Source organism: Protopterus annectens, chromosome 11.part0 (genome assembly GCF_019279795.1).
Source record: "Protopterus annectens isolate FY-2018-M chromosome 11.part0, PAN1.0, whole genome shotgun sequence".
Classification (NCBI taxonomy): domain Eukaryota; kingdom Metazoa; phylum Chordata; order Ceratodontiformes; family Protopteridae; genus Protopterus; species Protopterus annectens.
In genome coordinates, this window is record NC_056745.1 from 50,147,516 (window position 1) to 50,172,491 (window position 24,976).

At 43.6% G+C, this 24,976-nt stretch overlaps 1 protein-coding gene across 1 annotated transcript in view; it reads left to right on the top strand.

Moving 5' to 3' along the window:
* The window catches only part of ADAMTS20 (ADAM metallopeptidase with thrombospondin type 1 motif 20), a 3,636,702-nt gene that overhangs the window by 1,732,836 nt on the left and 1,878,890 nt on the right, over positions 1-24,976 (top strand). The window contains exon 20 of the mRNA XM_044087413.1: positions 18,152-18,362. Coding sequence (XP_043943348.1) covers positions 18,152-18,362 — 211 coding nt within the window. The remainder of the gene's footprint in view (positions 1-18,151; positions 18,363-24,976) is intronic.

Sequence of the window (24,976 nt, forward strand, 5' to 3'; positions counted from 1 at the left end):
GCCCCATTCAGTGAAGCGGTCTCTACCAAAACCTCACCAGAGTATCCCTCTGAGGAGGTCCCTCGGAAGAGGTTGTGTAAGAGAAAGCATCTAGACTTCCATCTAGACTCCCTGGAGGAGTCCATCATTTCAGGCACAGATCTCGATGATTCAGAAGGGTCCCCACAGTTACCCCCTGAGGATGTCTTCTTTGCAGACATCCTAGAAATCCTTAAGCAGAGAAGTGGCTGGAAGCCCATTAGCTTTTCTGAGGATGAGTCTGTGTACTTGGAGGCATTCGGGTCTCGCTCTTCCACCTCTTGGGTGTCTCTGCCTTTTGACTGACTCATGAATGTAGTCAGTCAGAAGGCGTAGGACTGTCTGGACTCAGTAGACCCTTTTCCTAGGAGGCCAAATAAGTTCATCACTGCTGCTGCAGACAATTTCTCAGTAAAGGTATTCCGGTAGATGCTGTGGTGGTGGCAGCAGCAACCAAGAAGTAGTTGTCGGAGACACCTTCATCTGTTCATCCACCAAGTAAAGAGTCTCGAACAATGGACAGATATGGGAAGCGTATGTTTTCTTCAGCATCCTTTGCCCTTCAGTCACTGAACTACCTGACCCATTTCACCAGGCTTCAAAGGGATCTCCTAAAGGAGCTAGGAGATATGCTCCAAGGTTCTGTAGCTGTGGGGATTTCGGACAAGGTCTCCTCCCAGTTCTCCACCCTAAACTCTGTGGTTAACTCCTCCAAGCGACTTATTTCCTACACGGCCGATAGAGCAAGTAGGGCAGTGGATACAGGAATTTCCTTAAGGAGACATTCCTGGATGCACTTATGCAATTTTGCAGAACCCTTCAAGTCTTCTTTTACTACCACCCCTTTTGATGGCTCGTCTTTGTGCGGGACAAAATTTAAAGAGACCTTAACCAGGTGCAAACAAGAGGGAAAAACTCTGTCTGCTGTTGGAGTCCGTTTCTCCATGCCTGCCAGAGCTTATTCTAAAGGTCAGAAGGGGGAAAATGTGGTTCCATAAGTCCCAAAGAGCTTTCCCGGATGCACATGATGATTCTTCCCCCAGGGGCAGAGGGGGAAGTAACAATGGAAGACATTGACCACTCGGCAGAGGGGGTCCGCAAAATCAGGGTGACAAGGATTCCTTCCTTGGTAAGCCCTTTCAGCGCTCCTGAGAGGAGGCCCATCTGTCCATCTTTGGAGGCAGTTGAGGGTCACTTGTTGTTGTACCCAAATGCCTGGCTAGAAATTGCAAAAGACAAATGGGTACACACGATCATATCCAGAGGCTACCACATACACTTTTCGTATCCCCCTTTATAAAAAAAATCAAGTCCCAGGTGTACCACCAAGTCAACGGCAACATGCAACTTTAGAGGTACAAAAAGTTGCTAGAAAAAAAGAGTCATCCAGAATGTCCCCACAGACCAAATTGGATCCGGAACTTACTCAAGGTTCTTTTTAGTTCCAAAAAAGACAGGGGGCTGGAGGCCCATTCTGGATCTCAGCATACTAAACAGGTCCATCAGAAAGTCAAAGTACCAATCGATACTCCTCTTTTTGGGGAAAGACGATTGGATGTGCTCTATATATCTGCAGGATGCGTACTACTGGGTTCACTTCAATTCACTGAACTTTCAATTCACTGACTTTCATTTCACTGACACCATTTCACTGAAACTTCATTTCACTGAAAGTTCATTTCACTGACAACTATTATTAGCAATAAAATGGAATATTCCCCCTTCCCCACTGTAGTGCGACCCTGGAGTTAGAATATATAGTTAGGGGTTCATTTCATATGATATTCTTACGTGTTGATATAATATTGCTTAGTAAAAGAAAAGTAAGTGGGGCTGCCCACCCCCCTAACTATATATTCTAACTCCAGGGTCGCACTACAGTGGGGAAGGGGGCATATTCCATTTACTTTGTAATAATACTTGTCAGTGAAATGAACTTTCAGTGAAATGAACTTTCAGTGAAATGAAGTTTCAGTGAAATGAATTTCAGTGAAATGGTGTCAGTGAAATGAAAGTCAGTGAATTGAAAGTTCAGTGAATTGAAGTGAACCCGTACTACTACATAAAAATGGACAGACAATCCAGGAGACATTTACACTTTCAGCTGGGAGCCAATCACTGCCAGTTTCGAATTCTGCCCTTTGGTCTCATTACAGCCCTCGGAGTGTTCACCAAATGCATGGCAGTAGTTACAGCTCACTTGAGGCGTCTAGGATTTCTAGTATTTCCATATTTATACGATTGGCTTCTAACCACCACCACCGAGCATCTACTGACAAGGACGAGGGACAGCACCATTTATCTTTGCTCTCAGCTAGCCATCACAATAAACTTAGAAAAATCTGCCTTGTTGCCATCGCAGCATGTCGTATATATATAGGGGCAGACTTAGATACAAGATACATGTTAGCCAAACTTCCCCCCCGAGAGGATTCAAACCTTACATCATCTAATCAAGAACCTCTTATCCAAAAAGAAGGTATAGGCAAAACTTATTTTGAAAGTTCTGGGTACCATGGCAGCAGCAGTAACGTTGGTGCCTTTAGCTCGTCTGTATATGAGGATTCTTCAGTGGTTGCTATTCGCCCTGTGGTCCATGCAGGAACTACCCATGTCTCACAAAGTGATCATAACAGAGTCTTGCAAGATGGCTTCACTCCACTCAAGTGACCTTGAGCCGACCGTCCGTTTTCTGCTACCAGTAACCACAGTGACCACGAATGATTCCCAGATTGGGGGGGGGGTTAATCTGGGTAAGGCTGTCCAAGGTGTTTGGAAGGATCATGGGAACTGCTTGCATATCAATGTCCTAGAGATGACAGCGGTGATTTTGGCGTTGCAGGCATTCCAGGACTCCCTTCCTCTAGGAGCAATTGCAATTCAGACAGACAACATGTCAGTGGTGTGGTACATAAACAAACAAGGAGCAACCAAATCCTACTCCCTATGTCGAGAGGCCCAGAGAGTATGGCAATGGGCAGTGTCTTCCCAACACTTTCTGACAGCAATGCACATCCCAAGTGTGATAGAGGACAAACTCAGCAGAGCCATTGTGATGCCCCATGAGTGGTCCCTAAAACAGGAAGTTGCGGAAGAGATCTTTCACAGGTGGGGCCAGCCATGCTGCGACCTCTTTGCCACATCCATGAATACAAAAATGCAGCATCTACTTTGCCCTGATCCCCCCCCCTCCAGGGGAGTCACCAAGGGATGCACTTGTACACGATTGGCCCTCGGTCTCCTCTATGCCTTTCCCTCTAATACCGAAAGTCCTTCAGAAAGCCAACATGTTGAGAAGCAGGGTAATACTCATTGCACCATACTGGCCTCGTCAGACTTGGTTGCCTTTTCTATGGCCCCATCTTTAGGAGGAGCCGTGGATTCCAGACCTAGTTCCAGATCTCCTGACCCATCCATCAGGGTCACTCCATCCATTTATTCAAACCCTCAAATTGACAGCTTGGCTGGTCCAATTCCACAAATAGCCAGGCTTCCTGATATTTCCCCTGCAGTGAAACATATTTTGATTTAGTCTCATAAGGTGTCAACCAGAAGATAATTATATTCTAGCAAATGGAAAAGATTTTCCTATTGGGCTTGCAGCAACCATATTGATTCCTTTACTGCCCCCAAAACGGGTGTTTTGAACTTTCTGGCTAAACTTTTTAATTAAGGCGCAACAGCAGCTACTGTTTGAGTGGAATTGGCTGCTATTTCGAACTATCATATTGGGGAAATGGGACTAAAAATCATGTCCCATAGACTTTGTAAGGCATTTTTGAAAGATACATTCTTACTAAGACCTCCTGTAAAGGAACCTCTAGCACCATGGGACCTAACTTTTGTTCCATCTATGTTGATTCTTCCTCCCTTTGAACCTGCATCATCTTGTGACATAAAGGTTTTGTCGTGGAAGACAGCCCCATTAATGGCCATTCCGTCTGCTAGATGAGTGTCTGAACTTCAAGCTTTGTCCATATGTTCCCCCTTACATGACCTTTCACAAAGAGGGAGTTTCCTTACAAACAACAACCCCTCATTCCTACCAAAAGTGTGTTCAGAAGCTAATTTAAATCAGTCCATTGACTTACCTGTCTTCTTCCCAAATTATGGCAACAAGGCAGAGTATAAATTACACCAGTTAGATGTACATAGACAGTTACGTTTCTACCTGCATAAAACAAAAGATTTCAGAAAATCAGAGCAGTTGTTTGTATCCTTTTCAGACAGAAAAAGAAAGGAGCCCCAATATCAAAAGTCACACTTTCTAAATGGCTTACAGACTGTATAACTTATACATACAGAGCTCAGAACAGAAAACTTCCAGGGAAATTGAAAGGTAATTCCACAAGGGCCGTCTGTACCTCGTATGCCTTTCAGGCGAGGCTACCTATGGATTCCATTTGTATTTGTGCAGCAGCTGCACGGGTAAAGCCTCATACCTTTATCATTCATTACAAAGTTGATTTGGCCTCCAGGAACAGGGCCTCTTTTGGGTCTACTGTTCTGAAGAGTTTTCTCCCTTGAGCCACCCAAGAAAGAAGGTGCTAGGGATGCTGTCCCAACCAACAATGAATGAAGGTGAGATAGGACGCAACATGACATTAGCAAGTTATGTACTCACCATAACATTCCATGTTTGTTGTCCATCTCGCCTTCATTCTTGTGTCCCACCCTCCTTCCCCCACCTTCGCTCCTGGATCATAGAGTGGTTGTTATAAAAACTGGATAATATGTCTCTGAATCTCTTCCTAGCCCTTTCTTGGGATATGGTTACATGCTTAGATATAATATTTATGATATCTGCAAACAAGATCTGGGTAATCTTCCCAGAGCATCATGGGATAGGGTATAGCCATGAGCCAGTAGAATCTCTTGAGCTTTTGTATAAGGCTGAGTCGGAACCGATTCACGGTTCCAAACCCAACCAGCAATGAATGAAGGTGAGATGAAAAACAAACATGGAATGTTATGTTGAGTACCTAACTTCTTAATTTATGCCCTGAAGGGGTTGTTATACTCAGTTGGGTCTGATGAGGACCAAATAGATTGGCACGATGGCTTCAGTGGACCTAGATGACACACCCCTGCTTATATTTTGAGGGACATCGAATGATTTCATTACTATCTTGGGCACATGTTAGTCGAAGGCTAGGTTACTATCTACATGAGTACCCAAATCCATGATGTCTACAACATAGTTTACTGGGGTGGTTATCTTCCCAAAAGGTACTATTATGGAATTCTTGGACTGAGTTTTAAGCAATGGCTTTGACACAAGTCATTTGTTTGTATTAGACCATTTTGTAAGATTTTAGTGTCTTAGGAGGATACTGTGACTACTCCTAAGTTGCAGTCAACTGCAAACTTTGACATTGGCTTTGTTTTCCAAAAAGTATATACCAAAGAGGAGTAGGCCCAGCGTGGAGCCCTGAAGAACTCTAGTGGTGATTGGTCTCTTTGTAGAATGAATTTCACCAATCCTAACTTCCTGGGTCATATCTGTGATCTAGCTGTTTATCCAGCGTCATATAGGGGTTTATGCTCAGTTCAGTAAATTTGTTTACTATGCCTGAGTGGGGTATTGTCAAATGGCTTAACTAGGTTGAGGTAAGCAGTATGCACCATTTTACTGCCATCCATTTCCTGGGTGACCATCTTAAAGAAGTTCACCAGGTTTAGTAGGCATCACCTGCTGTTGATAAAGCCAAACTGGGTTGGGTCCAGTGTCTGAAGGTTTCCTATGTCACTTTTGATCATTTCCATGATAATTCATTCCATGGCTTTGTATATAAGACTAGTCAGACTAATGAAGCTACAGTTTGCGGGGGGGGGGGGGGTCTGTTGATGGTGCACCCTTATGAAGAGGGGTGACCATTGCAGTCCTCCATTCTCGTGGTACAAAACCTATTTTGAGAATATAGTTAAAAAGTGACTCTAGTGGCCCTGATAGATCATATTTTAGGCTATTCAGGAGGCATCTTGGGATATTATTGGGTCCCGTTGTAGCTGTGCCGTTGACCTTAAGCACAGCCAAGACCTGCTCCATATTAATAGTTGGCGGGGGTTATACTTGAAGGTTATTTCCTGGGGAGGTGAATGTGTGTGTGTGTGTGTGGGGGGGGGGCGAATTTGTCAGCCAGCAGGTTCGCTATTGACCACCATGTCGGCAAACTGTTGGGTGATTCCTTTGAAGTTTCTGACATAAGTGAAATAGGCCTTATGGTTTTTAGACAACTTTATGATTGTCTTTTGTGAGGCAATCTTAACCTTGAAAATGGCTTTCTTGGTCTTGATAAGCCCTCTTAATTGCCCGTGTAGCTTAATAAGCAAGTTCATATCTTTTAGGAAGTTACATTTCCTTATCTTAGCTATGACTGTTTTACTTTTGTTGTATAGCCTTTTTTATTTAGGATTCCACCAGGTTGGTTTGTTTTTAGAGTTAGTTTTGGACTTACTTCTGGTAGGTACAGCAGCCTCAATGCAACCATTGATATGGTTGTTCAGAGTTTTTGTGAACAGTTCTGCAATGGTTAGAAAGGGGTGTCCTCTTTCTCCTTTGTTATTTGCGTTATATATAGAGCCATTGGCAAAGACAAATAAAGGACTCAAAAACTCAAGGATATAATCAGTATGGTAATCAGGAAAAGTTGGCTTTATTTGCAGATGATATTATTTTGTACCTGATAAAACCAGAAAAGGATGTCTCAGTGGGGAACATTCTGAGACAGTTTCAGTGTATTTTTTTTTCAGGATATAAAATTAATGAATAACAAAGGTTATGGCTTTAAACTATGTATTCACTTGCAAATTGGTTCAGCAATACCCATATTTATTGGGCCACGATAAAATGAAGCATTTAGGGGTATGGGTTAAAACTTTGGCAGCTAAGGGTATGTGGGGGGAGACTAAGACATGGAGTAAATAATAAATAATCAAAAAATAATAAAAAATAAAAAGTTTTTCTATATCTGTAGGCATCATCTGTATTTTAATACAAATAATGTAAGTCAGATACTTTGTATCAAATCCGTCACTCCACTTCAACTGGGCTAGGAAAATTGTGAGGTATCCGCCCACTGGATATGTCACATCACCATTGACATGCCCAACAACAAATGCCCTCCCACAAACATGCCCACTTTTTGTACATAAAAGTAAGCCAACTTGGCACAACTGTTCATTGTGCTCACAGCACTCATATGCCTTGCTGAGGAAGGATTATGATAAAGATCCTATTAGTAGCTACTCAGTAGCTAATGGTGATTTTTTTCAACCAACCTATTGGATTTAACTGCATATAACCTTTGGTTAACTGAGATAGAGGAAAAGTCTACCACTGAAGTTAGGAAAACTACACATGAGATCCTGTTACAGCCCAACTGTAAGTGACTAAGCTTAACGAACTGTGATATAATTGTTGTGGTCCTCTTCTCCGATTTATTTTTTCCACAACTCTGACATTGAATGATATTTTATACACTTGGCGACTATTGCTATCCTAATATTCATACCTAGTTATCCCAACCACAGTTAACCAGTTGTTATTTATAAAGGTCAGACAATGGTGGTAATTACCCTTGACCTTTGGTCAAACGCCTTTATATATTTTTTCTGTGTTAGTTGAGCTGCATGATCACTTCTAAAAGCCCTTTGATTACTGTCACAAAAAGGATGCTTATCTAAGGTGCAGCAATTTTGCTTTTATAACTGCTGCAGTAGCCACTCCCTTTCTCTCTTCCTCCATCCTCCTTATTTTTGTATGTTTTTGTTGCCAAGGTGAGGACATTTTTTCTTAACCCTCATTTTCTTTTACAGTGCTGTTGCCTGAATATCGTGATAAGGTTACGAGCAGAATGCCAGTGACACACAATGGCTGCATCTACAAATCACCACTGAGCTAGAAAGCTTAAAGGCTTTCATACAGAAACGAAAAGATCAAGGAAAAAATAAATAAATCATGCACTCAAAGCACTTCAGCACTAGACTGTAGTGTATTTTGTTTATGAAAACTATCCACAAGCACTGCGGGCATTCACAGCAAATATTACCCCCTCACACACACACACACACACACACACAATGCAGTGTGTCATAGAGCATGATTGGGTGGAGCCAGTGTTGCAGGGGTGTAGTGCTGGCATTCAGAAATGAATGCCAAAAACTGTGGGAAGGCATTTGCATAAACAAAGCAGTTTAGTAAAGACATAGATGCATTGCATTATTTATATATTTACTGTCAGCATCTGTAAGATAGCAGGCAATTGCTGAAGTGAAGCACTTCAGCATGGAAAGAGTTTCTATATTTTTTACCTGTTTGCTTTTGTTTTTTGGCTTCTCTATGAAAGTCCTTTGGCTTTCTTAGTAATGATTTGTAGCTGTGACTGTTCCCACAACCTTCCCACAGTATTCCGCTTTAGCTCAGCTGGCATAAAAGCTCTGAAGGGCTTATTACCGAAACCACTCTTTTTCTGCCTTTCAGCATGAGCTAATTAATGGATTAGGCACTTAGAAGGTGCCTTGAAACTTTGGAAGCTGACTGGTTGTTATATCTTTAGCAGGGTATAACCCATATAGCTAAGGTTCCTGCAGCAGTGATCATTCAAACATCTACTGTTAAAGTAGGTTTACCTATATGACTGTACTTTCTTCACTGAAAGAATCTTATAACTGGAAAATGTGAACCATTCTAAAAGGCTCAGGTGTTTTCCTTATATTTATTTGCTTATGCATTACTTAGGGATGAGCTTTACTTGGCCTATAAGTCAGTGCTGACCCAATTGTACATGTAAGTGTATGCCTAGTATGTAGTATTGGCGTGACTAATACCAGAGGACTATAATACTAAAACTACATATCAGCAATATTAAGTAGAAGAGGACCACATGATCGACCCGGTTAGCACTGGTAGAAGTTTCCCCATCCGTAGACACAGTTTGTAACAAGCTAGCTCATTTTTCAGCTGCAATAGACTTATGAACAACCTCATGGCTATAAGATTACCACCCACTGGTGAACTGTTCAGCCGATACCCCACAACTAAGCCCATTAACCCTCATGGCTAGACATATTAAGCTAAAGGCTCCTGACCCTAGTATGTGTCCTCCACAACCATAGCATCCCCACCACTGGTAGACTGTCAGAAGGGGTGATACCCAGACCACATCCACCCCCACACCCCTCTTGCACCATTTATTTTTAATATTTTCCACACGTCATAACCTACTGTAGAACAGGGTTTTTGTCAGTCATTAAAGCTATGATACCCGACTGCTCACCCATTAAGTTTCAAAACTTGGCAGATCTGAAGAAGAATACTCAAAAGTACCGCAAAACTTAGATGACCACATATGCATATTTTTATGTGCATTTTTAGAGTCACTCACATGTTAATTTGTGATTGTTTTTGATCCAACATTCACATACCTGCTTTCTACTAATGGAGAACTCAGTCTTGTGAAATTAAATATCTCAATCCTTTAGGAAGATTCCAGTAGATAGGAAGGAATTAAGAAATTTCAGAGTGGTTCATCAAGCACTGGAAAGCGTAATAACAGAAATGAATAACTGTATAACCTATCTAATGTACCAGGGTTTCACAGATGATTATATCCCATCCCCATGCACACAGGGCTACACCCGTGTCTATACCACGTTATCGAAAGTTTACTTAATTGAATCAATAAAGGTAGAACTTTATTGATCGATTTAAGTAAAACATCGAATAACGTAAACAAAAAAAAATTTTAAAAAACTAAATGGCGTAGGCAGGGGGGCAAGCCCCCATGCACCCCCCCTACTTAAATATACCAACTTTGAGACTGCACTACATTGAGGTAAATGGAAATCTCCCCTTACAGAGATTTCTGTTTACTTGCATGATGTTCTTCACTTTCGATATTGTCGTGCTGACAGTATCAGACTCAATATTGTCAGCTTACGACAACGTGAAGTAGACCCCTGCACCCACCATGAGAACAGGGGGAGACTAAGAAAACTTGGAATCTCTTCCACACACCTCCAAAATGATGGCATGGGTGAAGACAGCCCTGGGCACAACCCACAAAATTGGAAATAAGCCCTAACATAACACTGTGTACTCTGTCATCTAAGCAGCACTCATCTGTCAGTAAAGAATTTTGTAACTTGAAGAAAATGGAGTATGAGGCTTTCTTAAACTGATCTCCGGGAGAAACAAGGAAACAAACCACCACACCCCAGACTGGAGTAAGCAGCTTTTTCTGGACAGAAGACAGACAAATAGTTCAGTCAGCCTTAACAGGCGATTTTACCCCTTGTTCTTTCTTCCACTAAAAAGTCAAGTTTTCTTGTTTTGTATTGTTGTCCTTAGCACAGCTTTCTGGGAGCTAAGTAATCACTTGCTTCTTCAGGACCTGGATGCACGACTCAGGTTCAGTATTGGGTATGTTACAAATGTATTTCACTGCACTTTCCAAGATTATATGTATGTGTTGTTTGGAGCTTGTCTCCCCGGGCCTCCGCTGAGAATGGACCTGTGTCCAGTCGGACTTTCCTGGTTAACAAATGTAAAATAAATAAATAAATTATTGAATACATTGTCTTTTGCAGCCAGGTAAACTCAACAGTAATCTTGATTCATGCATGGAAACTGGACAGTATTAACATAAGATTAAGCATGTCAAGCTTCTCAAAGACCTGTAGGTCATCAGTGTAATAGCTGAACTTATGAACCTGAGGGGGGGAGAATACAGTTTTCACTAGATGAGTCTTGTACAGAACCTTATGCTTTGTAGCCAAATGGTTATAGGCAAGTGGAGTCATATGGCAATGTTGATGTTCTTCGTGTTTCACTGTTGCAGTCGTTACATTTGGGTTATCTGCTTGCAGTAGCCCTCAGTCGGCCTGATGAACAAAGTATTGGGTCCTGCGTCGGATGCTGTCCCTTCATCCATGACATCAGATTGTCAGGGGTATAAAACATGCAGCCGACGCCATTACATCAGTCTTTTGTGCCGTGCGGTGTCTGAAGCAGAAGCAGTTCGCAAGTGCCGGTCGGCCAACTCCTGAAATTTTCATTTTCGAGTTTCAGAACCAAAGTCTTCAACTAAAGCTAAGTACCCCATTGGGGAAACTTTTTCTTGCTCCTTACCAATGTCAGTAAAAGTTAATAATTGCATTACTTGTGGAAAGCAAATACCTCACAAAGATTTTAATTCGACTGTATTTCTTGCCTGGGCCCTGACCACAATGTACCATGCTGTCAGTTTTGTGCTTTATTTAATCGACGCACTATCCGTCGTCGGTATATTTTCGCCTCTAAATATTTTGGTTCTCGGTTTAATTATCTAGAAATGTCGTCGGTTATCCATCCGACTACCGAGATTCTGAAAAAACGCAAAGATAAAGACAGAGACAGGTCGCCTAGGTCCAAAGTTGCCGACGATGCTTCTCCTAAGCCAGTCGCCAGTTCGCCGGTACTCAGTGAAGCGCTTTTGCAGCCCCTGATACCCGTTACTTCGGATTTGCAGAACTCTACTGTGACCCATTTGGAGTCCGGTATGCCGCGAGATGCTTCAGCTGTGGAACCTGTGGTTGTCTCTACCTTGGATGGGTCCAGAGCTGCTGTGCAGGCACTGGCTTCTGAGGGTGTATTCAGGCCTACAAACTTGCATATTAAACCGGTGCCTTATTCTTCATTTAGGCCTAAATCTCGAACCATGCCTAAGAAACTGATGCCCAGGCCGCATGCTCAGGCCTCTATGCCTATAAAGCAAATGATAAGAATGGCTGAAGATCTTATAACTTTAATCAGGGGAAGCCAACCTCCCCCTTCTAAAAGATATAGGACTGAAGTTGTTTATGAATCTTCTGACCAGGATTCTGATTTTTCTGATTCTTGTGATGATCTGGATTTGTCCTTCTCTACTTATGAGGATTCCGATGCAGAGGACTCTATTCCCACTGCTTCCCCTCCAGAGGATTTTTCTTTTGGTGAAACTTTACATACTCCAAGGGAGCATTTCCACTGAGAAAGCCAGGATTTTTCTGATTAAAAAAAGGCTTAGGGATTTCTTACTCCTGCCTTAGCATAGGCCTTTAGCTATACCTCCTGTACTAGACATTGTTGATGATGCCTTTTCCGAATCTAGTTTGGCCCCTGATTCTTTGCCTCCTGCTCCCAGAAAACCTGACAGATATTACAGGGTTCTTGATTCACACAAGTTTCTTTTTAAAAATCCTATTGCGGATTCAGAGATTATTTCACAGTGACCCAAGGGCATTAAGGCTTCTACTGCTAAAAATCCTACCCCTTCTGATAGAGACTCCAGGGCACTGGATAGATGGGGTAAGAAGGTTTACACTTCTGCAACCTTGGCCATTAGAGCTTTAAACTACCAGCTTCATATGTTAAAGTATCAGCAACATGTTATTGGGTTGCTTAAACAGAAAATGATGTTGATTCCTGACTGTGCCGAAAATAAAGAATTGCAGGATTTAATGCATTCTGCTGGACAGGTTGGTAAACATACTTTGCAATGTGGATTTGATTCATTAGAGGCCTCTTGCAGGGCTGCTTATTAGGTTTGTGCTCAGAAGGCATGCTTGGCTTAAGGAGCAGTCTTTGCCTGATCATGTTAAAGCTAAACTGTTGGATGCTCCCTTAAATCAGGACTGTCTGTTTTGCAACAAAGATGAGGAAGTTTGTAAAAGATGGAAGATAAAGCTAAATCTATGCAAACTGTTAAAGATTTCTTGCAGGTTCAGCCTCCTAGATTTAGTAGGCATTGGCCCTCTAAGATTTGGTCTTTTCCAGCCTTTTCCAGGTCTTCTCAAGCCAAACCCAGACACAGCAGAAACCTCAGATTTCAGTCCCAGGGGACACACAGGACTAAGCAGTGGGGGATTTCCACACCCAAATCTGGGAGTAGCAAGACTCCCCCTATGGAAAACTGACTCAATGACTTGTTTTTAAAACTTCCAAGCACTTCCCAACTAAATGCTCCTTTAGGTGGAAAGATTGGTCTGCAGGCCAAAAACTGGGAACTCATTACTCAGAACAAATGGGTTTTAAATGTAGTGTCCCAAGGATACAGATTTCACTTCCACACATTACCAACACCAACTGGGTAGCCAGATCTACCCCCAAATAAGTAGGCAGAGGCCCAAAATCAAGTTCTCTCCCTCTTAAGCATGAGGGCTGTTCAGTTGGTACCAGAAGAGGAGAAGGGACAAGGTTTCTGTTTGATACTTTTCCTGGTACCCAGAAAAGGCAATACATGGCGTTCTATCCTGGACCTTTCTACTCTAAACACCTTTCTGGTGATTTCAAAATTCAAAATGCTGACTCTTCACCAGCTGCTTCCTATGCTAGGCAAAGATGCATGGTTGGCAACACTAGACTTAAAAGAAGCATACCTGCACATCCCTATCAGGGAGTCTTGCAGAAGATACCTACGCTTCAAAGCAGGCCACATGCACTATCAGTTCTCTGAACTGCCCTTTGGCTTTTCTACTGTGCCCAGGGTATTCACAAAGTGCCTAGCTCCAGTCATTGCATTTTGCAGCCAAAGAAATATTCAAATATACCCATACCTGGATGATTGTCTAATTCAGGCAGAAAGCCAGGACGTACTGTGAATCATCTGGCCTTTGTTCAAAGGGTGCTGACTTGTCTAGGGTACACCATAAACAAAAAGAAATCACACCTGGTACACTGTCAACAAATTATATTCCTGGGAGCAAGCTTGAATACAACTTCCCAGATGGCTTTTCTCACGCCAGAGAAACGGATTCATTTGACAACCTACTTCAAACAAGTGGCCACAAAAACCCAGCTGTCTGCAAGGCAAATGCTGCAAACCTACGGGTTCATGGCCTCCTGCATTCTTCTAATTCCATATGCAAGGCTGCATATGAGGAAACTACAATGGTATCTCAAAAGCTTATGGTGTTAACATTCACAGGATCTAGAAGCAATGATTCCTATCATACCTTGCCTATGCCTAGAGTTCCTTTGGTGGGCAGAGGCCTGCCACCAAAACAGGGGACTACCATTCAAACTACCCCCTGCCACCCAAACCTTAACAACAGATGCATCAGACTACGTATGAGGGGGGCTCACTTGGCACGAAAGTGCATTCCGGACAAATGGAACCCAAGTCACATGCATCTGCACATAAATCAAAAGGAAATGTTAGCTGTACAGAATGTTCTGACAGCCTTCAAGGACCACATTCTTCCAGGACAACAAATGGTAAAGACTGACAACACCACTGTCATGTGGTACATAAACAAGCAGGGGGGGGTACACTTTCTTACCCCCGCTGCAGACTAGCCATGGCATTGTGTAACACAGCCTTGAGCTACCAAGTGAATCTACAAACTCAGTTCCTGCCAGGAAAACTAAATACACTGGCAGACGGACTAAGCAGAAACCTCATGGACACACACGAGTGGAAACTGGAACCAAGGATTTTCAACATGTTGACAAGCAAGTGGGGGAGTCCAGATATAGACCTGTCTGCCTCCCCCCAGAACCATCAATTGGACAAATTTTGCACAAGGATTCCCCACAAGCTAGCTTGGAAAGTGGATGCTCTATCCTTAAACTATCAGTTTATGCCATTCCTCCTCTGCCTCTGATCTCCAAGGTACTACTAAAGATCAAACAGGACAAGCCAAGGATGGTTTTAATTGCACCAGACTGGCCACACCAACACTGATACCCCCTCTTACGCAGTGTGTCACGCTTGGCCCCATGGCACCTGCCTCAGATTCCTTCCCTATTTTCTCAGCAGGAGAACCAGATTCTGCACCCTCAGCTATGAACACTGACCCTAGCAGCCTGGCTAATTACCTAATCTCTCCTTTACCATCCCTCAGTAAATCAGTGATGGATATTTTTTTAGAAACAAGGAGGTCTAGTGATAGAAAATCTTATGCTGCAAAAATGAAAAGATTTTGTGCCTGGAATCAATCTCAAGGGATGAGTGCAGCAGTGCCCAATTTACCTCAGATTCTACAATACTTGACTGAGATGCTTCATTAGGGCTTGTCCTTTTCCTCCATCAAAATTCATGCCTCAGCCATTTCCGCTCATTACAGCACAGAGCCTCCCCTCTTCTCTCACCCACTGCTCAAGCAGTTCCTCAGAGGGGCCAAAAATTTAAGGCCACCCAGGAGAGCTCCAGTTAGAGCCTGGGACCTTAACTTTGTCTTGGAGAAACTCACTCTTCCTCCTTCTGAGATGGCTGTTACTGCAGATTTAAAGTTACTTTCCTGGAAAACAGCTTTCCTTTTAGCAATCACTTCTGCAAGAAGGGTATCTGAATTACAGGCCCTTATGGCAGTGGAGCCTTTCATCATCTTTGATGCGGACAGGGTGTCCCTCAGAACCAATCCCTCCTTCATGCCCAAGGTGGTATCCAGTGTGGCTCTTAATCAATCCATTCATTTGTCTACCTTTGTTCCTAACCCACAGAACAAATGGGAATGGATATTGCACTCCTTAGATGTGCACTGACAACTTAGATTTTACTTGGACAGGACTAAACCTTAAAGGAAATCTAAACAACTGCTGGTGGCATTTGCTGCTGTGACAGAGGGAAAAGCTATTTCAAAACAAACCATTTCAAAATGGATAGGCCACTGCATTCATTTCTGCTATAAGCCCCATGGAAAACCTATCCCACAGGGCATCAGACCCCGTTCAACCAGGGCTGCATCTACCTCCACAGCCTTTCCCAGGGCCATTTCTACCAGGGACATCCTAGAAGCTGCTACCTGGAGTTCTGTACATACTTTCACCAAGCATTATCATTTGCCAATTTTCTCTAAGTCCAGAGCTGGCTTTACCACTGCAGTCTTGCAGGGTCTTATAGCTGGTCCTAATTCTATTTAAATTCCTCCTCCCAACCTTAACTTTGGGAATCTACCCAAATGCATCAGTGAAACACGAAGAACATAGTACAGTTGTGTACACTTACCATAAATGTAGATGTTCGAGTGTATTCACTGTTGCAGTCCTGGTTACCCTCCCTCCAGCCTCCTTTCTTCTTTTGGCTATACCTCTACTCTCCCTTACTATGCTCAAAATGCTTTTTGGTGTATTTGCTTTTTTGTTGGAGGTTTATCTTTGTAATTATAGATTTAATTGCTTCCCATTAGGGGGGGCACTTGACATTTGGGGCAAGAAAAACTGATGTAATGGCTTTGGCCATTTGCATGTTTTATACCCCTGATGACCTGACGTCATGGAAGAAGGGACAACATCCGACACAGGACCCAAGACTTTGTTAATCAGGCCGACTGAGGGATACTGCAAGCAGATAACACTCGAACATCTACATTTATGGTAAGTGTACACAACTGTACTTTCTTTTATTGTATCTAAAGTTGAGGCTTTTCTGCAGGTCTGCAAATTTTAACCTACCTTTGCTGTCATGATTTCTTACCGCTCAAAGAACACTATGGTGCTCAGTTTTTCAGACACGAGAGATAAAAATAGTTTAGATCAACTTAAGAGTGTCAGACTTTTTTTTTTGAAGGGGGAGGAATATTAGTTATAATGAGATAATAATTTTAAGGAAATACAAGAGGCTGTATTCATGTAATTGTTAGAATAAAAATGGGACAATGGGCCATGAGTTAGTTCTTTAAAATTGTAAAGGAGAGAGATAAGAACATGAGAAGTGAAAAAAAAACAGCATTGCCTTTGAATGACCACTGATGTCCATGCAAAAGTGATTCATTACTAATATAACTTTTACAGTCAGACAACTGCAACTGCAAGTGTTGCATAATTCCTCTCCCATTTTGAGAAACCGGTCTCTTTTTCCTACCCACAGTATCTCTACAAACTGAACTCACACTTTTTTGCAAATTACTGAACAGCACAATGGCTTCATTTTGTAATAGGCTATGTGTTGGAGGCCATTAGTAGCAGTAGTAGTAGCAATGGCAGTAGTAACAGTTATTCTGAATGTGCAATTAATGTGTATTTACATTTTTTATATTAAGCTAATGGATTACCTGAGCACTGTAATCATGCATCCAGGTACTTGGAAGCCCTTTTTTAATGCTGGGTATTGTGGAACTAGAATAGTCCACTCACAATAGTGGTGATTGTCACGGTAATGGGACCACTTAAGATATGAATGATCACATTCTACTTGTAATCTTTTAGTCGTTTTACCTGTAATGCACAGCATAAGAGACTAACAAACAAGAATGTGCATCTGCTGTAGAACAAGAATATCCTTGCAAGTGGCAGTTTGTGAAAGGCACATTAAAGTAAAATTGATTGATTTAGCAATTATTTAGCAAAAATAGAACATTATTCCACTAATGATCACAACTAGACACTTCTTATTTTCAACAATATTCTTTATGCTTATGCAAACTATGCTGTTCAGCATACCTCATCCCAGAACAGATTCTCTTTTCACTCACTGAACTTGATTTGTGGCTTTGGTCACTGCCAATCAGCTCTCTCTTGACTTTTTTTCTGATTTGACTTTTCAACCCCTGAGTGAGGTATACACTGTAGAATGATTCCATAGTATGCCCTCTGAGGTCAAGAATGTCTTTCTTCAGGGAATGCAAACACATTTACTTTTGCCATATCTGTCTAGTTTTGGCTCAGGTCAAGTGACGTTTAAAGACATGCAGGTAGAGGTGCATGCATGAATGGGTGTGCCTTCCTTCAAGGTTGGGCGTTGGGCTGACAACTCGGCACCGTAAAATCCACTGCCAGTTATTAGTGGACCGGAGCTCCAGTGTGGCGATCCCTATCCGGGAAAAGCCAAAAGACTTTTTTTTAGCAGCATATCACAAAATGAGAAACCGAGTCCAGTGTGTAAATGAGGCATCACCCCAACTTTACGTTTTTCCAAATGAGAACATACACATCATTTCTTCAGCCTTACTCCACTCACTGTGCCTTCCCATAGCTACTCCAACACTCCTATTAATGTCCTCAGTATCCATTTAGAATCTCTAGAAGAACAACTGCAGCCCTAACCCTCCTCCTGGGAAGGAGAATTGATATATATTTTGATAATTTGCATATGTACTCATTTTTGATGTTGGTGGTAGATTGTTTAACATCTGTTGTTGTGCTTTACTTAATGGCTGTATATTTGTCCTGCAGGTGGCGTGTTGGTTCTAAGAGTGAATGTAGTGCACAGTGTGGCCCAGGATATCGAACCATTGACATAAAGTGCATGAAATACTCATTTACAAAAGGATGGAGTGAACAGTTGGATAATAAATTTTGTAGTGACCAGTCAAAGCCTCCTTTCAGGGAATCATGCCACGGTGACTGTCTTTTAACCACTTGGCGCTATACGTCATGGTCACAGGTAGGAACATTTTTTTAATAAAAACATTATGTTCATAAGTGGAGTAAGTCAATTTGAGTGACTGAATTGTAAGCCTATCACTAAAATCTGTTGTTGGTTTCCTTAAGGAAATTGCTGTACTCACTCTCAAGGCTATACATAGGTGAAAACGACAGTGATATCCATTACTCTTTACAAACAGTGTCAGGTCTTTTCCATAGTAAGGTCGCTGTAGAAATGCATGTCATCTGTAAATGGTAACATTACTTGTTTTGTAAAACTAGTGAATCTGATGTTGTTAATATTCGTTCGTTCCTTACTGATGGGTTATCGGTTCCGTCTTTGGAACCGAGCCAGCCAAATATCAAGCTTGCTTCAACCAAAAACTCTCGAGCCAAGGTCCTACCCAGAATGCTCTGCTCCCTGTTACCTCAGATCTCATTTGCCGCATTGCTGTACAGCCGTGTCAAGCCACTGTCTTCAACTAAGTGTCTAATTTTTTGAAAGTTTTATAGATCATTTCTACTTTAAGTTTTTCAAACAGTTTCTACTAATATTCTCCTACCCTATTGTATACTTAAGACTCTCTCCCTTTAGTCTATTTCTCTTTATTACCTTTTTTCTTACCTTTGTGGTAATCCTTCATTACCATCATTGGTAATCCTTCTTCCTTCTCTCTTCTTACTCTTTTGGGTAGCCTCTCCTCTCTTCTCATTTTTGGTACTGTTTTTCTTCTCCATATCATCATGTCAGATAAGAAAAGTAGCACTGGTTTTAAGCAGTGTAAGGATTGCGGCTGTAAGTTACCGCTTTCCGATGGCTATGACTTGTGTCTATTGTCTCAATGTCTCCCACCTTATTGTGAATCCCCCATGTGGCATTTGTAGAAATTTTTCGACCAGGACTCTTAATGAGAGAAAGAACAAATTAATCTTGAAAGGTCTCCTCAAATCTCCTTTCTGTGAGGCTATTTCTGGGTTGGATGGCTCACCCCATCTAGCTAAACCCCGTAAGAGGCATTCTTCCTCTTCCTCATCGAGGTCGCCCCCTTCTTCTCCCTCTGGAGATCGTAGGGAGTCGACTCATAAGAAGGTGAAATTGATTACTACTTTGGCGCTGCCACCTGTGACCCTGTCGGCTCCAGGCTCGGCACTGCCCTTACTGATTTTGGCTGCAGCCATGTCTTCCTTATCGACACTGGCACCAGAGTTCCTGGTACAGACAATTGCAGCTCCGACAGTTCCGTCGCAGCCCTTAACAGCACCGGTTCCGAGGTTGTCGTGCTCGGTTCCAGGTTCCCATCCTTCCTTGGGCAGGCCATGGAGAGGGTGCGTGCCTCTTCTAGCAAACCCCACATGTCAGAGTCCTCTCCCCCTCAGTCCCCTTCGGCACCGTTGGTACAATCCCATTCGGTACCCAAGTATGACGTTTCTGTCCTTCACGGTGCAGACACTTTAGGCACCATGTTCTTCTGTGCAGTCCTTTTCCGCCCCGTCCTTGTTACTGGTGCAGACACTTTCCTTGCCGGCACCGTACCCATCAGTGCGGACATTTGCTTTTATAGTGCAGACACCTTTAGGTTCATAGGTAGGTACTAGGCTATTGGCCCTAGGGCCTATACAAGCCTAGCCAAAAATGTATCCTGGCTTTCGTCACCCAAGAAAATTATTTTCCTGTGCCCCTGTCAAGCAGAACCACAGAAGTGATCCCCAGGGTGAATTTCCTATTACCCATCCAATCATCAAGATTTTTCTTGAGTGCTAATGAGGAGCTCTGTTTGCCATAGATAGGTAGTCTGTTCCAGAGTATGGGAAGTCTCTGGGACAGGAATCTATCCCTCCAGCATGTTCTGTTTATTGTGGTGACAAGGTTTAGGTCCCTAGAGTGTGTAGCTCGGAGGGATTGGGATTTCTTTAAGTGGAGCATATCCAACAGCTCTGGGTTTGACATAGCTTTGTATGTTAGGCAGAGATCGCCTCTGAGTAGGCGATATGCGACAGAGTAAAGCTGGAGTTCTTTGAGACGGTCTGCGTAAGCCATCTGTTTGAGGCCAGTAATCCTCTTTGTGAGGTATTTTTGCGGCCTTTCCAGTTGTTGTAGATGTCTTGTGAGGTACATACCAAAAGGGGCGTTGTACTCTATAATGGGTCTAATGAGTGATGAGTAGAGGGGAACAATGACCTCTTTTTTTCTGGATGAGAAACCTTTTCTGATGAAATGTGCCTCATAGAAGGATTTCCTGACCACTTTGGCAATGTGATTATCAAAGGAGAGACTACTGTCCACCTGTGTCCCAAGGTCTCTTATCACACTTTCGGTGTTAAGTAGACTACCGCCTATGTGGTAGTTCATGGGTACAGAATTTTTACCAAAGGGGATGACAATGCACTTTTTGGCATTGAGCTTGAGACCATGTCTTTGACACCAGGCATCTGTCTCAGTGAGGCCCTTTTGTAGGATGTCCACATCGTTAGGGGTTTCAATTATGGCTCCTAGTTTGCAGTCATCTGCAAATTTAGTAAGCCAAAGACCTTCTGTGTTAGCCTGTACTTCAGAGAAGTAAATACCAAACAGGAGAGGACCCAGGACTGAACTCTGTGGTACTCCACTTGTCACTGGTCTGAAGTCTTATTTGGAGTCTGCTACTTTCACAGTGTGGGTTCTTTCAGTAAGCCAGTTGGCAACCCATCTTGTGACATAGGGATTTATACCTAGTTTAGTGAGTTTATCTATAATTCCAGAGTGTGGGGGATGGTGTTGAACGCCTTGGCGAGATCTAGATAGGCTGTGTGAACCACCTTACCCTCATCCATGGCCTTGGTGACTACTTCAAAGAAGTCTATCAGGTTTAGGAGACATGATCTGCCTTTCACAAACCCAAACTGTGTGGGGTCCAGGGTTTGGAGATCTCCAATGTCTTTGTTTATGAGTTCCATGATAATATGTTCCATGGCCTTGCAGACGATGCTCATCAGGCTAATGGGGCGGTAGTTCCCAGGGTCTGTTGTGGCCCCCCCCTTTGTGGAGTGGGATAACTGTCGTGGTGCGCCATTCAATGGGCACAAAGCCTGAGGTGAGGCTATGATTGAACATGGCACTTAGGTGCGGTGCCAGTTCATTCTGTAGTTCATGTAGAAGGCAGCCTGGGATGTTGTCAGGTCCCATGGATGCTGTGTTCTTGGCTTTGGAGAGTGAAGTTTTTACCTGTGCAGCTGTGATTACAGGAACTTTGCATTCTTCCGGTATAAAGATGGGCCCTTTAGGGGTTAGAGGGGGGATAAAGTTAGCACTGAACCTATCTGCCAGGATGTTGGCAATATGAGTTGGTTCTGTATATTTAGTGTCAATGTGCTGTAACTCAGAGCAGATCTGAGTGTTGCCATTGAGATTTTTAACATAGCTATAGAATACTTTGTGGTTGTCTTTAGAATCAGTGGCAATTTTGTTTTCATAACTAGCTTTGGAGGATTTTATGAGGAATCTCAGCTTCTTACTGAGGCTGACCAGGGAGTTCCTCCAATCGTGGGATTTTACTCTTTTTTGCAACAGTTTCTTTCTTCTGTTGTAGAGTTTGTTTATGGCAGAAGACCACCAGATTGGCTTCCTTTTTTTGGAGGATAGCATCTTGGTTCTGTTAGGGATAGCACGATCCATGCACTCATGTAAGTGCTTATAAAGTGCATTTGTGTAGGGTTCAGCAGTCGTACCTCTATTGTCCATCTGTATGGGTGTCACGAAGTTTGCCACTTCTGTCTTAAGAAGTGTGAAGTTGGCTTTGGAGAAATTTTTTACGGTTGTTTTCCTAATGGGGGGTGGGAGCGGGATGTGGATGTCTAGGGTGATTAGCTTGTGGTCGGATCTGACCAACAAGGAGCTGACCTCTGGTGTGGAACACCGGTCACCCATGTTGGTGATGACCAGGTCTAGGATATTGCTGCCTCTGGTGGGGGTGTGGCTAAGTTGATCCAAAGCGTTGGAATTGATGATTTCCAGAAAATGTTGAGCAAAAGAGTTGGTACAAAAGAGTTTAACTTCTATGGCACTGACGTCATTGGCGCAGACTACTTCCACACCATTTTCTTCGGTGCAGGTGTCCTTGGTTCTGGGCTCTGCACCTCTCAAAATAGCAAGGACCAAGTACTCTCCTTCCTTGGATCCATTCGTTGGTACCCAATACAGTCCTTTTCTAGAAAGGCCAGAATCACCATCAGGTCTCTTTATGAGGTCGACCAGGAGCCTATCTGAGCAAGATATGTTGCAGCTTGTTGACCAGTTGCTTGTGGCCAGAGGTCTCTCACCCATCGAAGTCCACATTCCCGCACTCAGGTGAACGCATATCTCCTCAAACTCCAACGTACACTCCTCCTTTGACTTTCCACCCAGGTATCTAGGCTCATTACTCCAACAGCAGCTTCCCTTCCTCTGACTCCAATAGTGGATCTCACTTTGAAACCGAAGTCGTCCTTGTGGCCCTTGGTGCACTGGGCATCTGGATCTTTTCAGGCCAGTGGCTGTGCCGTGGGGAGGGCATTCTTGGTTCCATGCCTGTTTTTTCTATGGCACCCCCCAGGAATCCTTCCTCTCTCATGGTTCACAGCCTCTTGAGACTCCTGGTCTGGGGGTCGGCTTGTCAGGCCGGGGTGTAACCCCAGTTCCGAGGTTGTCGTGCTCGGTTCCAGGCTCCCATCCTTCCTTAGGCAGGCCAGCCTTCCAGGCCATGGAGAGGGCTCTTGTGTCTGCTGGCAAACCCCACATGTCAGAGTCCTCTCCCCCTCTGTGCCACAACCACCGGGCACAAGGGCCTCAGGTATTTCCTCCTCAGGAGACCCCCCTCTTTGCAGTCTTCCCCAGAACCTCCCACTGTGGATGTAGCCAGCAAAGCGTCATGCAAGAGGAAGCACGTGGACTCCACTGTGGAGTCGTTGAGTGAAGATACGGATTTTGATGACGGGGAAGGGTCCCCATGGTCACCCTCTGATGAGGTGTCCTTTGGTGACATCCTCGAGATCCTTAGACAGAGGGGTGACTGGAAGTCCTTTAAGCCTTCCTCTGAGGAATCTGTATTCCTGCAGGCCTTTCGTGCCCGGCCCCCTACCTCCTTGTTTACCCCGCTGGCTGATGAGCTTGTCCAGCTTGCATGGAAGGCTCCTGACACCCTGGAAGCAATACTACGGAGGCCGGATAAAATATTATCGTCCCCAGCTGAGCACCCCCATTGTTCACGAGGTCTTCCAGTAGATGCCATGGTGGTGGCAGCTGCAACTAAGAAGAATTTGCCAGAAGAGAGCCAAACTGTCCATCCGCCCAACAAGGAGTCCTGGGCGATAGACAGACTAGGGAAGCGTGTGTTTGCTTCATCTACCTTCGCCGTAAGGTCTTTGTGCTATTTGGCACACTTTACCAGGCTTCAGAGGGGTCTTATCAACCAGCTTGAAACCTTGGCAGAAGCTGTTTCTGAAGAGGTCCGTGACAATGTGGCTTCTCAGATAGCCACCCTAGAGTCCATTTCTTCCATGTGTCTTATTTCTCATGCAACGGAAGGAGCGGCTAGAGCGGCAGGCACTGGCATATTCACCAGATGACATGCCTGGATGTGCCTTTGCGGACTCCTTTAAGGCTTCCTTCATGAATGCCCCCATCAAGGCCGCTTCTTGGTTTGGCCCTAAAGTGAAAGTTACGCTGGCAAGGTGCAAACAAGATGGCAAGACCCTATCTGCCATTGGTGTCAGACACTCCCCTCCTCAACAATTGTACTCCAGAAATCAGAGGAGTGGGAAGATGTGGCACAGGAAATCACAGGGCTCTTTCTGGAATGCATGTGCCGAGTTCTCCCCTAGAGGCAGACTGGGGAAACTCCAATGAAAGACGCCCCTTTCGGGGCAGAGGAGGTCTGCAAAACAGGGTTTCCAGAGATTAATTCTCTGACAACCCTATCAGCATTCCTGAAGTGTTGCCCGACTGCTTATCTCTGGAAGCAGTTGGGGGTAGTTTTTCCTTGTACCTCACTGCCTGGGGAAATATAACCACTAACTGTTGGGTACAATGGATAATATCCAGAGGCTATTGCATCCCCTTCCTTTATTGTCCAATCTCATGCAGAGTATTACCCATGTTCCACCCAGTCAAAGGGAAGCAACAGCACACGAAATCCAAAAGCTGCAACAAAAAAAGTCATCCAGACGGTCCCCCCAGACCAGATAGGATCCATTTTTTACTCAAGGTTCCTTTTAGTGCCAAAAAAGACAGGGGACTTCTGGATCTCAGCACACTGAACAAATATGTAAAAACAGAGGAATTCCTGATAGTCATGGTTCAGTCTATCTTTCCTCTTCTGAAAGAAGACAATCGGATGTGGTCTGTAGATCTTCAAGATGCATATTAACACACAAAAATGGACAAATGCTCAAGAGAATACCTCCGCTTCCGCATAGGAGCCAGTCACTACCAATTTCGGGCCCTGCTCTTCGGTCTCTGTGCAGCCTCCAGAGTGTTCACCAAATACATGGCAGTGGTTATCCCTCACTTGCGACATCAAGGATTCCCGGCTTTTCCATATCTAGACGACTGGCTCCTCACTGCCCCCACCAAGTGTCTACTGGAAGAAGCCTTGCACTACACTCTCTTCACAGCACAAA